Source organism: Xiphophorus hellerii, chromosome 22 (assembly GCF_003331165.1).
Source record: "Xiphophorus hellerii strain 12219 chromosome 22, Xiphophorus_hellerii-4.1, whole genome shotgun sequence".
Taxonomy (NCBI): Eukaryota; Metazoa; Chordata; class Actinopteri; order Cyprinodontiformes; family Poeciliidae; genus Xiphophorus; species Xiphophorus hellerii.
Genome location: NC_045693.1, coordinates 9,039,139 through 9,055,479, shown reverse-complemented (window position 1 = coordinate 9,055,479; position 16,341 = coordinate 9,039,139). Strand labels below are relative to the sequence as shown.

At 36.8% G+C, this 16,341-nt stretch overlaps 1 protein-coding gene across 1 annotated transcript; it reads left to right on the top strand.

The window, feature by feature from the left end:
* Positions 1 to 2,544: 2,544 nt before the first annotated feature.
* On the top strand, positions 2,545 to 12,166 carry gpr137ba (G protein-coupled receptor 137Ba). The gene is made up of 7 exons (XM_032553354.1): positions 2,545 to 3,210; positions 7,084 to 7,133; positions 7,221 to 7,443; positions 9,058 to 9,204; positions 9,918 to 10,046; positions 11,343 to 11,464; positions 11,548 to 12,166. The coding sequence occupies exons 1-7, from the start codon at positions 2,848 to 2,850 to the stop codon at positions 11,660 to 11,662; spliced, it is 1,149 nt and encodes a 382-aa protein (XP_032409245.1). The 5' UTR covers positions 2,545 to 2,847; the 3' UTR covers positions 11,663 to 12,166.
* Positions 12,167 to 16,341: the final 4,175 nt, after the last annotated feature.

The following is a 16,341-nucleotide window of genomic DNA, read 5'->3' as shown; positions in this document are numbered from 1 at the left end:
TGGTGAAAGCTGAGTGGTATCCACCAGTGCAGCCAAGAATAAACAGCAACAACACACCTTTAGGCAGCTCAAAACTGGTAACATTCATAACGCTTATATGTTAAAATATATATGGTGATGTCATCAGTGATCGTCACTGTGTTGCCTGGGAACCAGCAGGCTGTTGTCTGATGTGCCCTTAAATGGAAACTGGATTATTTTTTGCAGAAGTGACGATGTCTGTGATTTAAAGGGCCAGAGCCCGACTGTGGAAAACACAATAAAACCCAAAAAGTGTGTGCATTCATTTCTAAATACTGCATACACTGGTTTAAATCTAAAACCTAGCCAATAGGTTTGCACTGCAGCTGACAGCATCCTGTTTGGTGGGGCCTCTGTGGCAAATTAATGCATGAGGAAAGTTAAAGGTGAGCTGGAGTGAACTCCATCTTTGGATTTCCTCGTGTTCTCATGCCCGGTCGCATAGCACAAAGACCCTGCTGCTAAAAAGCAAAACAAAAACCAACCTGACTTGGGGTTGTGCACACATGAGATAAGCTGCTTCTTCTTTGGGTCAAAAACCAAAGTCTGTCCCTGTAATGTTTGGTTGCCGGAATGAAAGGGGAAACCCATCAATGTTGCACATAGAAATCAGTCAATGTGACTCAAAATGTTCTTTCAGTTCTCTGTGGGACTGAAAAGAAAAACAATTCTGATAACATCACACTTCCTATTTTCAGTGGAAAACAAACATGACACAATCTTGGACAGAGTTGAAGAAAAACAGTGACCTTAAACATTTTAACTTTGACACAAATTCTATAAGTTGAATTTAATTTGAGGTCCCACTTCTAGTAAAACCCGTCGTAATTTGATAAATAACTTTTATTGTTGAATAAGAAATTGTAAAGTTACACAGCAAAAAATGAACTTGAATAATTTTATTTATTTAGCTTGTCTTAAAGAAAAAAGAAGTCTAAATAAGCTAAATCAGTCTAATTATTGCTGTTAATTTTTTTACTGTGTAACTTTATAAATGGCGCTGCATATTTGTTGGATTGTTTGCACATTTGGTGATATTATTGTATGAGAAAATGTATTTTTCTTGACACTTTCACCACTTCCCTTCACACACTTATCAAGCAAACAGCACCTGATGATGACAAACATACATATCTTAGCTGTGCATAGGACTGCAACCTTCTGGAAAAAGGTCGCAGCGCTCTTTCTTGGAATCTGCTGTTGCCACTTCCCCCACTTTGTGGATTTCTCAAACTTCTCGTGTTTCTTCTTCATGTTGCTGTCGCTTCTTATTACTAGATAAATAGGAAAATCGATTGTTTATCAAGTCTGAGGACTCCGAAGCATTTTACACTACAATCAGTCATAGTTCATACACTGGTGGATCAAAAACTGATAAATCTATCATTGCTGCCTTCTCTTGTGCTTTGTTCATTGTTGGTTTTTGATCATTTGTTTATTGATCTGGTTCTAAACGTTCCTCAGGATTTTAATAATCCTAGACTTGATGCATACTTTCACAAAGAGTGATGTGGACATTGTGATGAGTGAAAATAAAATAAATAAATCTTAGATTAAACTTTACGGGAAGGTTCCTCTGGGATATTCAGTTTCCAGCAGCAGCACACTGACAGAAAAAAAGACCAAATATAATGAAAAAATAAGAAAATATGAAAAATCAAAGTAGGCTATATAGCATCAGTATTTACGCCACATTTGAATGATTTTGGTAAATACATAAGATTAGTATACATATATGTAAATAATTGGTTAACCTTATCCTGTTGTTGGTATAAAATAAAAGATATCAAACTTGCTTACTGTAAATTTAGTGTTTATCAGCTGATGTTACTTTCAAATAATTAAAATAAGACGGCACATTTAAATACCACCCTGCATCTCAAAACCATGGAAAATTGCCTCCGTTGTAAATAACCATCCTCCACTGCCAAGAGAGAAATACCGAGCCAAACAATATGGCTGCTAATGTTAATCCAATATTTGGAAGCGCGTCCAACGTGGATTGAAGGGCTTTGTTCACTCCCTCCGCTGTCATTGCTAAAACAACATAAAACAAAGCCATCATTCACAACTTCTTCTGTTCACTGTTTGGCCCGGATGAGAATCTACCGGAGTGAATCAAAGTGAATGGGAGAAAGTCCAGACTGTCTGCAAAGCAAGGGTAATGGGCTACGGACGCTAACTAAAAATAGTTAGAAGGTAACTATTTTGTTTACGAAATGTATTATTAGCTGTTAAACTTGCAAAAATTTTCACCTACCCACATAAATTGCATAAAAATTGATACACGGATTTTATTGTTTAAATTTTAAGTTTGTGTGTAAAGCCTTACTGTTGTCCATATATTTGTTTTATTTAACACATATACTAAATGAATCAGTCTGGTTTTCATGCAGGGTTGTAAAACGAGATTAAATGCTTAAAGGAGCCCTGATCTGCCCTCCCGGGATCAGAGCTGCGGTGGGAAGCGCCATCACAGGGTTAAAGGTACAGTAGCATGCGTCAGCTGGTGCGTAACGTCACGTAATGCGCTCCCTGGCTGAGGAGGGGGTGGGGACTGGTCCTGGAAACCCGCCGCAGTCCTGCTCATCATCTCTGGTCATGTGCCACCGTCTCTCCGGCTGCCTCTGGATCCTCTGCAGGAAGTTGGACCGGTTTCCTTCCCCGCTGAGTTTGTGACAGCCGCCCTGCCGTCTTCCTGGTTCTCCGTGCTTTGACTGCGCCTCCTCGCCGCGCTTCGCCTCGGCCCGGGCCTGGGAGCCTGAGAGGCAGGGCTCTGCTGCAAACAGCTCCATCTCCCCTGAAGAGAGCCCGGGAGAGCTGGTCATGGAGGCCCCGGCGGAGGAGAAGGAGCCCCTGCCTCTGCCCACCCTGAGCCCGGCCGTGCCCCCCTTTGTGACTCTGGGTCTGACTGTGGTCTACACCGTCTTCTACTCGCTCCTCTTCATCTTCATCTACGTGCAGCTCTGGCTGGTTCTGCGGTACCGACACAAGCGCTTCAGCTACCAGACTGTGTTCCTGTTCCTGTGCCTGCTGTGGTCGGCCCTGCGCACCGTGCTCTTCTCCTTTTACTTCAGGAACTTTGTCACGGCCAACACTCTGGGTCCCTTTCCCTTCTGGCTGCTCTACTGCTTCCCCGTCTGCCTGCAGTTCTTCACGCTCAGCCTCATGAACCTTTACTTTGCACAGGTGAGTAAGCAGGATCAGACCCGATTAATGCCTCTGCAGGACATGTAGGTAGGATGTGTGCTTGAGCCGTGATGAACGGTCTTGATAAGTATCCACACCCCCTGAAAATGTCTCCTAAAAGTTGAGATGTTTGGTCTTTTATAGCCCCTTTTCTTTCATCTCCATCCATCTTCTCACTACAGGGTGGGCGTTTATCGTTTACCATTCATCACGATAAATTTTGTATCATGAAGAATTTAGATTTATCACGTTGTGACAAATTGCATTCCATAACCATCTGTATTACCAGGATTCTCGTTTTTACTAGTTTCTCCAATATTTGTTTAATAAGAGTATCAATAAATGCCAGAAAATGTGAAAATATTATAACATTTAGTATTAATTGTGAATTAATTTATCATATTTTAATCTAACATATATTTCAATTTAACTAATTTATTACGTTTTAATATATATTATATTAAATGTTACATTTAATATATTTATTCTTAGTTTAGTGATATAAATCAAACTTCTTTATGTGACTGGTGTCCTAAAGAAGGTCATTAGATATAGATGTGTTTTTCTAGAGCAGTATTTATGTTTATGAGGCTATTATTGCTACATCACGTGGTCACAGCTGCACAGTTACCTAAAACAGAAGTAATAAATAGTTTTTATTGTCACTTTTATTGCTATCATAATAGCACCACAAAGTATTGTGATAAAACTTTTAGTCTATATCGCCCAACCTTACTTCAATCATCCCTGACTAGCTTGTCTTCACAGCATTATACTGCCACCACCATGTTCTGCAGTGGTGTGTTCAGGTTGTACTCTCATCTGACCAGAGTACCTTCATGTTTGCCGTTTCTTCTTCATTGCTCAGATTACAAACTGAACTTTATATGTAATTTTCTGCTATTAATATGGATCTCTGCAGCTCCTCCAGAGTTACATCCAGGCCTATTAAAATAATAAATGTTACTGGATGACAAATTGACCCAGGAATTATTGCGATAAATGATAATAATGTGAGTTTCCCCCCATCAAAGACTAATAAACACTGGAACTGGAAGACATTTCCAATATCCAAACAACCAGAAACAATAAATGAAACGAATTATGAAATCTCTCTGTTTAAAAAAATGCTTATCAACAGCATAGACATTATTGAGCTCGTTTTAATTGATCATGCGATAAATTGCTTAGTGACGCCTCTGCTGCTACTTTTCAGTTCAATGCTCTCCTTTCCTCACCTTGGCAGGTGGATTTTGATTAGGACTGTCAAAGTAAAGAGCCCTGCAGACAAAAGCTGGCCACATTCTCATATTTAACTTGTCAAACATTGTGAAAACCATGCATCATTTTGCTTCCACTTCCCTGTCATGTGCTACTTTGTTTTGATCCATCACGTCAATAACAATCATTGAAGTTTGTAGTTCCAAGCCTGTAAAAACTTGTAAAAATTTGAAGTGGACTTTGTAAGAAAAGGTCGAGTCCAGAACCTCTGCAGATGTGAAGTAATGGAAACCTGATCCCAGATTCTGTCTAACAAAACCAAAGGAAGATAGTCTGCGGGTGTTGATAGGAACTCTTTTTGTTTAGATGGGAAAACTTGACATTTAAAGACATTCAATACAAGTCTTTTCATGTCATAGCTTAAGGGAATCTTTGTCTTCGCGTGACCTAGCAGCTGAAATGACATTTTACATCTTGAGCAACAGCTAACTGATTTAGCTGTGTAGCATGTCATTTAAGTCTCCTGACAACCTCTGAATTACTCATATATTAAAGACACAAGTTAGACATTTCAATAAAATCTCTTAAACTCAGTTTAGATGTGGAACAAGGTTGGTTTTTCTACTTGTTCTCTCTTTTTTTTTGTAATTTGTTATTTAATTAGGATAAAATCTTTTCAAAAAACTAAAATATTTCCACTCACACATCTTTCTGATGAAATCACAGAAGGCAAACGGTTAATTACTTTGTGATTCTTCAGTGGTTTTCTGTCTCTTTGCATCCTTTTAATCTAATTCCTCCTTTGTGGGTGTTTACTAGCATTATGTTCTGCTGCAGAAAAACGTTTGAGTTTCTTGTGAAAAACGTTTGAGTTGCATGTGACGATACTGCATAGAGATGGAGCTACACTGAAATGCCTAAATGTAATTATTGAAGGTCTTCAGTGATGATTTTGGTCCAAGTTGGTCAGGTTGAGTCGTTCCATTAAGATGGCGATCCCAGCGATGTTGCCTGCAGAACTGCTGCATCACCAGACAGACGAAGCTAACTCCAGTTAGCTCCACCATGCATGCATCTGCAGACCAGCATGTAGCATCACTATCACTGCTTCCGACTACAGAGGGGGAAAGTTAAAACAAGCTGTCATATAGAGAGAAACTGCATCGTGTTGAGACTGTGAGGAGAAAACAGCTTTTATATGCAAACCACTTTGAAAAAACATCAATACAAACATGCTGGGGCAGTTATAACTTTCATCATTATTGGGTAGAAAAATGATTAAGAGCCGGCCCAAGGCATGAGCGAACCAAGCAGCTGCTTAGGTCCCCATATCTACAGGGGTCCTCGTATAAATGGTTGAATTTTTAATAATATTATAGATCTAGAATTTAAAAATACGCTTATTGAGAATTAGAATTCTTTAAAATTTGATTTAAAAGTTACAATATTTAAAAAAAATTACATTAGAATTAAAAATTTAAAGAACTATGTAAGTTTACTTTTGTAAAAGTCTAAAGAATAATCTTCGTAGTTTCATAGTTGTGTTACCATAGCTACAATGAAGAGAGAAAATGCAGCTACAACTTAAAAAAATTGTGTTAATTGGTCACAAATACTGGAATTAAGTTTGTCAAACTTACTTTATCTATGTTGGTTCATCTTAACAAACTTAGATTGACTCCTTGTGACCAACTTAACTTAAATATATTTATTAATAGTAGCTTGTTTAAGTAAATAATTCATTTGATTTTTATAAAAATGAACTATGTCCTGTAGCAGATTATTTCACTGTTATAAGTGGAATAATCTGCTAATGGAAATAATTCATTTTCATCAATATCAAGGAAATATTTACTAAAAATAAGGTCGTCTATCCTGTTAAAATGTTTCAAATATTCTAATATATTTGCACCAGAAACTGAACTTAAATCCTTGGTAAGATTTTGTGTTTTTGCAGTGATCAAACTCCATTATCCAAAAATATGTAGTTAAAGCAAATTCAGGATTCATCTGAGACAACTAAGACATTCTCATGATTTAACAAGTAAACGTGTTTTCTCAGATCATCTTTAAAATTTGTGAAAAAACAAAGAAGAATAAAGAAATCTGCAAAGAGGAAATACATTTTACACCTGCATCACAAAAGACGCCTGTGAAAGTACAGTTGCTTTACAGTTTCACTTTGCTCAGGATGTGGACGCGTATAAAGCATCAACACTGAGCGCAAGAAACCCTCGCATAAACAAACGCTGCAAAACCTGCTTGTGCTCGATGTGGCACCCTCCATCATTCACCCTCCATCATTCATGTGACTTTAGAGGAAGGAGTCCAGTTATTACTGCCTTCAGTGTGGGAGGCTCGCATTCAGAATCTGCACCGAAATGAAATGAATCATGTCTTCAACCGCTTACGCAATCCACATACGAACCGCTGCCTTCTCCAGCCCTCTGCCTCAGGCTTATTTTTAGCGTAATCCTCTTGTGTTGATACGAGCCACATTTGAGTTTCCATTGAACCCTGGGCTGAGTAGCTATTGTGCACCATAAACATTTTCAACCACAAGGTTCCTGGTTAACCGGAATGGAGAAGTGAAACGGCCTGACATATTTGCATGATTAAATGTTTTTTTTTAATTGTGTTTTTTTTTTATAGGTTGTTTTTAAGGCAAAGTCCAAATATGCCCCAGAGCTCCAGAGGTACAGGTGAGAGCAGGTCTTTTCCGCTCATTTCCCCTGCTGCAGTTTTTTAGCAGCTGAATAATAAAAATGTTTGTGGTCTTTTCCTGCCAGGCTGCCCCTCTACCTCCTCTTCCTGTTCATCAGCCTGGTGTTTTTAGTCGTGAACTTAGCGTGTGCCCTGCTGGTGAGGATGTCCTCTGCAGAAGCTCACACCGTCGTGCTCGTGAGAGTCGCCATCAACGACACGCTCTTTGTCCTGTGCGCCGTCTCGCTCTCTTTGTGTCTTTACAAGATCGCCAAGATGTCCCTGGCCAACATCTACCTGGAGTCCAAGGTGAGACTGAACCAGGAATCAGAAAGAAAAAAATATCTTCTTTTGTTCTTGTTTAGCTTTGAGACCTTACAAAATCATTCAACCTGTGAACTTTTTCACGGTTTGTTAGTTACAGATGTGAATTTTGATGGATTTCATGCGATAGAATAATGCAGAAGGTAAATTGGGATGAAAATAACAAATGCAACGAAATATTAAATTAACTTGCATGTTATTTAATCTCTGTATAAATTCAGCTGTTTTGAGGTTTTAAAGGCTTTTTTCACATTTGATGGTTCGGTAGATTTGGTTTGATTTGAGACAAAAGTTGCAACATTTGTTACATTTTCAGCTGCTGCAGTTCGCTTTCACACCGTCAAATGAACTAAGCTCTTTGCAAAATTTTTTTTACCTCCTCACCTGTGGGGGCGCTGCACCAAGAAACACTGAAGGAAATGAGACAAAAACCTCCGAGGAAGACATGAGCTCAAACGTTAACAAAAAATTTGTTTTGGTTGTTTTTACCCAGAATTCCCTGCTCTATAGTCTGCTTCCTGCTTTTGGAGCAATCTCTGGTCCGCTTGCATTCACATATGCATTCAGTCTGCACCAGAGGTCACCTTAACCGAACCTAGATGTAGGTTTTTAGACCAGAGCTCACTTTTTTAGTCCCCATCAGTGTTTGATTGCACATTCACACCTCCCCATACATTCTAGAGTTAGATTAAAGTTACCTAAATAGGGCTTATGTGAATGCACTCTTAAAGAAATTGGTGAAAGAAAAGCATCACACCTGAATTTAACGAGCGGCTCGTTGGCAGATTCAAATTTCATCCTGATGAGAGAATTTAACTATTTAATTCAGGTGTGTTCGAGAGAGGACGCAGCTAAGGCCCCACCAAATGTGAATTTTTTTTTCTTTCTAAAACAGATCCACTACAAAAACACTTTAATGAAATTAATTAATTACACTCAGCATCAGCTGCAGCACAACGACAAACATATAATCAGATATTGTTATTATGTATGACATTAAGATTGGGCTAATATCTCAGTGTTTTCAGAAAAAGTTGTTTTCATTGTCAAATAACAAAAAAAAGTTCAGCTTTAAAATCTACTTGTGTAGATGTGAGAAACTCATTTTGGATAAAACATTCCCGTGTGGACGGGGCATACAATAGTGTCTTCAGATGACTTGGACACCCCTGGTTTAGATCAAACCATATTTATTTGTTACAACGGCCTAGTCAAAGTCCAGAGCTAATTCTTGTTTAGAATTTAAAGACTTAAAAACCAATGTACACAGAGTTTGAGATATTTTACAAAGAATAATCCAAACATTTCAGCCTCTGGATGCACAAAACTGGTAAAGAATAAAGTTTATTCTGTCGATTATTGATTACTTTTTAAAATTAACCATAATTTTACTTCCATTTCAGAAATATGCACCACCTTGTGTTCATCTGTCACATAAAATCCAATAAAAATAGGCTGAAGTTTGTGGTTGTGATGTGACAAAATGTGCAGAAATATTTATATTTTTGCAGCTCACTGTTCATGAATGTTTCTCCCAGCTTGAGTCGTTTTGTTTTTACCTCGTCTTAAACTCCGGGCCTCTGCTCTGACGTTGTGCAGGGGACGTCGGTGTGCCAGGTGACTGTTATAGGAGCCATTGTCATCCTGCTGTATGCGTCCAGGGCCTGTTACAATCTGGTCGTCCTGGCGCTGTCAAACAAAAGCATCAACTCGTTTGACTACGACTGGTACAACGTGTCGGACCAGGTAAATCACCTTGCCGGGAGGGTTTCAAAGGAAAAGTTCAGGGTTCAGGGTTGGCACAAACAATGATTCTCTTTGTTTACTTTGAATAACTAGATATTTTTTGGGTCTCATAAATATTTTAAACAATAAAGATTGAAGATTATACATCTAAAAACTGGAGAAGTTTGTGTTTTTATTGGGAATTACAAGCATTGCTAAATGAAAAGATAAAGATTGTTTAGATATGGCAGGAAGTAATTAGTTATTTTCAGACAGGCGTTGAAAATTGCCTTCGTCTTCTTCTTTTTATTTCCCAGTTTAAAAAACCCCTGCTTGATATTGAAAGTTAAAAAGAAAACAAATAGAAACCAAAAAATCCCCTAAAATCCCCACATTGCATAAAAGCTAAAAATTACCCACAAGTCATTGAGGAAAAGTCAGGGACGAGTACGACAGTGTACTGAAGATGGAGAAAGAGTAAATTTCAGCCAACAATTTTTCTTTTCTAGGAAATTTGTGACTTTAAACTCAGAATTTCCTCAGATTTCTGTGATTTATCTAAAAATAAGATTTTTTTTTCCAAGTAAATTTGACTTTTCAAGTCAGAAATTTCCATGTTTTTTCTAGAAAAATTTATCTAAATGGGCCTAAAACGTCGTCATAAATAAGTTTTCACAGTCGATGGATGGATCTGTTTTGCTGTTTGTAACGTCTTTCTTTTGTTTTTTATGCAGGCAGATCTACAGTCGACTCTGGGCGACACCGGCTACGTCGTCTTCGGAGTGATTCTGTTTGTTTGGGAGCTGCTACCGACTTCCCTTGTTGTGTATTTCTTCCGGGTTCGGAAACCCAACTTGGACAGGGTGAGGCCTCCACAACACGGCTGAGTGTTGAAACTATTAATTAAGTTTATCAATTATTGAAATAATCGGCAACTAATTTAGAAATTGTGTAATCATTAATTGGGGTGTAAGGACTGAGAACATGGCATTTGTCAGAGCAGCAAATAGGCCAAAACTGTACAAAAACTATGTACATTTTGCATTTAAGATTTAAAACTTTGCTACTTAAGAGTATTTTATAGATTATATTAATGGGCATATTTTTAGCGTCACCTGTTTCAAATTCTGAAGAAAAAAAAATCTCCTATTATGCACCTTTTGTTGTTCAATTATTAATCTGTTAATCCAAAAATATATCAACCCTAAACTGTATTGATGTTTGTTTGCAGTATTTCTTTAGCTGCGGATTAATTTTTTTGCTACAAATTAATCAAGCATACACTAAATGAATGCCAATGTTATTGAATTTTTGCCAATTACATTATTCTCTTATTTATAAAATAAATTTGTTTAAATGCATCTTTTAATGTTGTAAAAAAAAGGCTTAAATGATAAATCTGCAGAATATGCCTTTTTTTATTTATTCGATTAACTGATAAATCTTCAGTTTAACCAATTAGTCGATAACTAAAATAATCGTTAGTTTCAGCTCTCTACTTTCTAGCAGGTTATGAACAGTCATAAGGGGTTAAATTATGTGAAAGTTTGTTTTGAAGTTTCTTAATATGTGGTATACAAATAATATTGAATTTTAGGCAAAATTATTTTCTTATTTAAAAAAGGAACTGAATTGTTTAAATGCATCTCTTAATATATTTCTAACATTGTATAAAAAGGCTTAAGTAAAAAATCTTCAGAATGTGCCTATTTTTATTTATCTGATTAACCGATTAATCTTCAGTTTAACCGATTAATCGATAACTAAAATAATCGTTAGTTTCAGCTCTGTGCTTTCTAGCGTGCTATGCGCCGTCATAAGGGGTAAAAAAAGGTTAAATCTGTGAAAGTTTGTTCTGATTTTTCGTAATGCCGTGTTTTTAGGGGTTTTCTTTGCTCCTGGAGCAAAAAGTTAAAACGCTTCTGACAGGACTTGTTAAACAGTAGAGACACTGCTACAAAAAAACCCATAAGAACCATGGGAATAAAATAAAATCTAATGTGATAATACACATATAAGAAAATATTACATATTTCTTATAATCAAAAGAGGGAACTGTGATGAAAAATTGTTACAGAACAAAAAGTTGATGTTTCTTTACATATTAGTGAACTGTGGTTAGTTACAGCCATCTTGTGGTTTGTCTTCGTCTCCTGCAGAGCGGCTCCGGCCTCCCTGGCCACGTCTTCTCGTCCAGAGCTTACTTCTTCGACAATCCGAGGCGCTATGACAGCGACGACGACCTGGCGTGGAGCGTCATGCCTCAGAACATCCAGGCCAGGTACAATCCTCTCATTTCCTGCCGTTCAGGAGGTTCTGCAAGGATGGTCGATGTTAACCGATGTCGTCTTTCACACCGTCTAGCCTGGCTGCGGACAGCTACGAGTGGGGAAGCCAGAACAGCGGCATCAGCGCCTACATCGGCAGCGAGGACAGCTACAACTTCTCCCGCCCGCCGGAGGAGCTCAGCCATTACTGAGGGGCGTTCAAGGACTCATCTGTATATTTTTGCACAGTCTGTTACTGACCGAGGCACAAGGGTCTTCAGGAGCTGAAGGAAACGACAGACTCCTCTCATTGCCAGTATATAAAAGCCCAGAAATGGGACAGTACTTTTGCACACTCCTTGTACAGATTATGATCTGTTCTTGAAACTCTTTCATTATTTAGGTCATGTTGATTACATCTTAATATATTTCCTAACCTTTGTAAGCTGTACTGTAATATTTTAATGTACTATGTGAATGTTTTTGTTTTCATACAGATGTTTATAATTAAGATTCTTTTAATTCATATTAAAAAAAGTTTAAATACTGTAGAAATGTTTTAATTTTAATATTTAACGGATGAGGTTTTCCAAGGTGGAATCCACAACTTGCACAGCAGCGCCCCCTATTGGTGCGGCAACTCATTGTTCTTTAAAATCTTTGTTTTAAAACTAAAAGTGAATTTAAAACAGTATATGATTTTGTTTTTCTTAGAATCCAGAGTTCCTATATATTTTCAGACATCTGTGCAAAATCAAAAAGTACCAATTTGGACTGGATCATTTTTTAATTTATGGGCAAGTTAAACCAGCTCTGCTTTAAAATTTGTACCAGATTTGTTGTTTTTTAGACCCAAATTATTCTACTATAGATAAAAGTTCAGTTTATTTTAATTCTGTTTCCTTTCATTTTTACCATTTTCCAGACTCAATGCTAAAACACAAGGGTCTAGAAAATGGGTTATTTTTAATTTATTTTTTTCATTAAATAAGGGAACATTTCATTTATTATTTATTATTTTTTAAAAATCAAATAGTTGCATATAGTGCATAAATTTAATAAATAAAAAAACTTTAAAACCAAAAAGAAAATTGAAAAATAAAATTTCTTCCTCTAAATCCAAAGTGATCAATAACTTTGGCACAAAACAAGGTGGGAGGGATGAAGCAATTTAAAAATAGGTATAAATTATGGAAATCAATAAAAGAATCACTTTGTTTTTAGAAAGTAATAAAAATCTGGAAATTTAAACTTTTCTGCACTCAGTTGTTTTGCTCAACAGCCATAGTTGGAGAGTAATAAAAAGCCAGTTAATGTTCCTGAACACAATTTATAAATAAGAATATAATTTGAGTCCCATAACGTGTTGGTTAGAAATATGAAAATGAAATTAATTATTCTAATTAATGGCTGGATGTTTTGATTGATTGTTCATAAAGATAAAAGCTGAATTTAATTTCCTACACAAATAATTCAAGAGGAAAAAACCCTAAAAAATTATAAACTTTAATTTCCATGCAGCCAATGAACCTTTAAAAATACATCCAAGTTGAAAACTGAAAACAAAACAAGATTTGGATAAATTAAAGTTTTTGTTGAGTGGCAGAAGAGAAAGACCAGCAGGCCAGGCGCATTTCGAATTCCTCTCAATTTTATTGAGGAGCTTTTCAAAAATGATGGCCCTCTAAAAAGCGCGACATACACAGTAATGTTCCTGATCTTTAAGACTTCAGCTTAATGATCAGATATTAACTCTGGAAATGTAAAGACTGTCTTGAAATGCTCTGGAAATAATCAAGAACAAACTGGAACCAGATGACTAAACAGGTACATAAAAAAATAAGCATTTTATGAAACAATGCACTGACTGAGGTAGTAATAAAGATGTTTATTACACTGTTTGTTTTACTATTTTAATAATTAGTGAGAGCAATGCAGAATAGTGGAAATTTGATCCAGATAATTTTGACAGATTATAAACAGTTAATACTGCAGGAAAGATCTTTGTTTTTTTTATTTATTTTTGGAAAAGTAAGACTGAAGACATGCAGGTCAGCTGCAGTTTGAGTTTCTGCCTGATATCGAATGAAAAACAGCAGAGGAAATAAAGCTGCAACCAACACATCCCCGCTGAACCGAAAACAGCCGAGAACACAAAGATGTTAGTCCTTCACTACATCCAGGGTCTAAATTCCTTATTAATAAGGTGCAAACTCTTGAGTGTCTTCAGCTTTTGTTGTTTTGTTTCTTTTAATGAGGCAGATTTAGCTTTTTTAGAATACCTTCCAGCCTTCACATCACATCCAACAAAAACACATTTTGTCATTCAGCGGATCGGTCTGAGACGAGGCATGGGCATCGCGCACAAACCTTTAAAGGGACAGCATTATGTGTTTTCCAGGCACATGGTGCCATTTTATAGCACAATTACATAACTATGTTACCTAAAGTTCTTATAAAAACACTACAGCTACAGCTCTGGTTAAAATAAAGAGCCCACTGCACTGAACCCCATTGGTTATTCCACCTGGTAATTCCACCAAATATTGATTTATGAACTCTTCCTGAGTTAAAACATTAGTATTGTTTCTAAATGAATATGAACTTGTTTTCTTTGCATTATTTGACGTCTGAAAGCACTGCATATTTATCATCGTTTTCTGCAAATAAATACTAAACTTTTGCTTGGGATTTTGTAGACATGTTGTCAGTAGTTCATAAAATAAAAGAACAATGTTCGTTTTACTCAAACATATACCTATAAAAAGTAAAAGCAGAGAAATTGATCATTTTGAAGCGGTCTATCAATTTTTTCCAGAGCTGTATGTCAAACCTGACTTGGATGAAATGTAGGGCCTTGAAATTGGGCCTCTGTCTCTTTAAAAACTCCTGCTCTTTCTGACAAGCCGCCTTCAGGAAGCCATCACAATATGGCTCCTCTATTAACCTTTTAATAACGTTTTGTAACCAAAATAACTCATATAATGAGCTCAGAAGATGAAGTTACACCGGGTGTGTGCTAATTGCTGCTGGCTAGTCTGAAGGAGTGGGGAGAGGAGCTGCACCTCGAAGGCAGGGCCAGTCCACCCAGATGTTTTGCACAGCTGAATGGTTGCCATGGAGATTAAAGGATTTCTCAAACATGCATGAAAGAATTAAAGCAACACTCCAGGCATGTTTTTATTTCAGAAACACATTATAACATGACGTAAAGCTCAAAAAGTCTTTCTTTTTACGTAATACTGCCCCTTTAAAAGTAGCTAAATAAAATCTCAAAACATCCTTGATGCCAGAGAGAAATGTAATGCATCACTGCCCCTCCCTCACCTTTTGCTGACCATCAGTATGCAGAAACATTTGGGAGTGACTAGTGCTTTCTCCAGCTCTCTAAAGCACATAACAGCGGACTACCACTTGCTTCTGAGCACTGCAGGTCAGCTGGCTGAAAAGGGTAACTACTCTCTCTTGTTTACAATAATAAAACAAATGCAGCTTTCTGCACCTCCCATTGATGTAGCATTTAAAAAAAATTATTTTTAGAGAAAAAGCCGATTAAGAGTAAATACCACACCTAATTAACCAGATATCTTTTGTCCAAAAAAATTTAAAATAAAATAAAATATTGATTCTGATCATTCTCGTTTCTTTTACTTTCATTTTTTTTTGTGTTTAATTTTTAAGAATTACATTTGTAGATTACTTCATATTATTGTTATATACAGCTGTCTTCAAAATAATAGCAGTCCAACCTCAACAACCAGATTGTAACACCTGTTTTAGTAGAACTTACATTTCTACACAGGAAATAATTTACAAATCTCGAGTAGCAACAGTGATGCTGTTAATACTGCAGGTTCTGTGCATCTGAATTATTAATTAAAAGGGTTTTTATTTAAAACAACAGCGTTGTGGGCAGGCAAGTCTGATTTACAGTAAAAGTTGTTGCTTCAAAATAGAAACAAAAACCAGGGAGATGAGGAAGAAAAGGGAGAACTATCATTTGAATGAATCAAGAAATCGCAAAAAAGTAAATAAAAAAAATTTGTTAAATACTTGAACACTTAGAGGAGAGCTGCTTAAAGCCAAAATTGTTGGCAAAAAAACAACTGTTGAGAAATTGACATGGGCTACAGGAAAATAATTGAGTTTGTTTCTCATTTTATAGTATTAGATATATATTACTAGAGATCTTGGATCAGTCTGAATACTTAAAGGACTCGGGTTGTGTTGCCTGTTGCTGAAGAGTAAAATCTATAGGAGCTTTTGTAAGACAGAAAAACCTCAAAGAAAACAAACGACCGCCATCTTGGTTCCAGGCCTGGAAGGCTAACATGAGAGCAGCTCAGTTCAGAAAACCTAACAGCTGCAGTATGTAACTTTTATTAGAAATATATATATATTTTACTTTGTGTTGATTGTGTCAACATGTTGTAACAGATAATCTGTGAAAAAACTGAACTCCTCCGCTTTCTCCCAGTGCTAGATAAAACCAACCAATCAGAGCAAGGAGGTGGGTCTTGGTGCTGTCAATCACTCAACAAGCTACGTTTCAGCTAGCATAGCATGTTGTGAATGCTAGGCTAGTTAGAAAAGCCACCGATGACATGGATAAACAATTTTCCTGTAACAATAAGTTGTTTTTGCACATTGAGCAACGAGTATTTGGGTTGATTGGCAGCTCTAAGACCCTCCTACTGCCTCTGATTGGTTGTTTTTGTGGAGGAAATTGATCTTTTCACAGATTATCCTTCTAATATTATACTGTCCAAACATGGTGAAAGTTTTAACATTTTTTTATAAAAGTTACGTACTGCAGCTTTAAATTTAAACGAATCGTGTAGTAGTCCAATCATCTTGTCCACAGGTGTCAGGTTGATTAACTCATAGCTAA

Excerpts from the sequence above, each read along its gene's own strand:
- gpr137ba (XM_032553354.1), top strand. The coding sequence starts at position 2,848 with ATGGAGGCCCCGGCGGAGGAGAAGGAGCCCCTGCCTCTGCCCACCCTG. Across the intron at positions 3,211-7,083 it reads TGAACCTTTACTTTGCACAG|GTTGTTTTTAAGGCAAAGTC; the intron begins GTGAGTAAGCAG and ends TTTTTTTTATAG. Across the intron at positions 9,205-9,917 it reads GGTACAACGTGTCGGACCAG|GCAGATCTACAGTCGACTCT; the intron begins GTAAATCACCTT and ends TTTTTTATGCAG.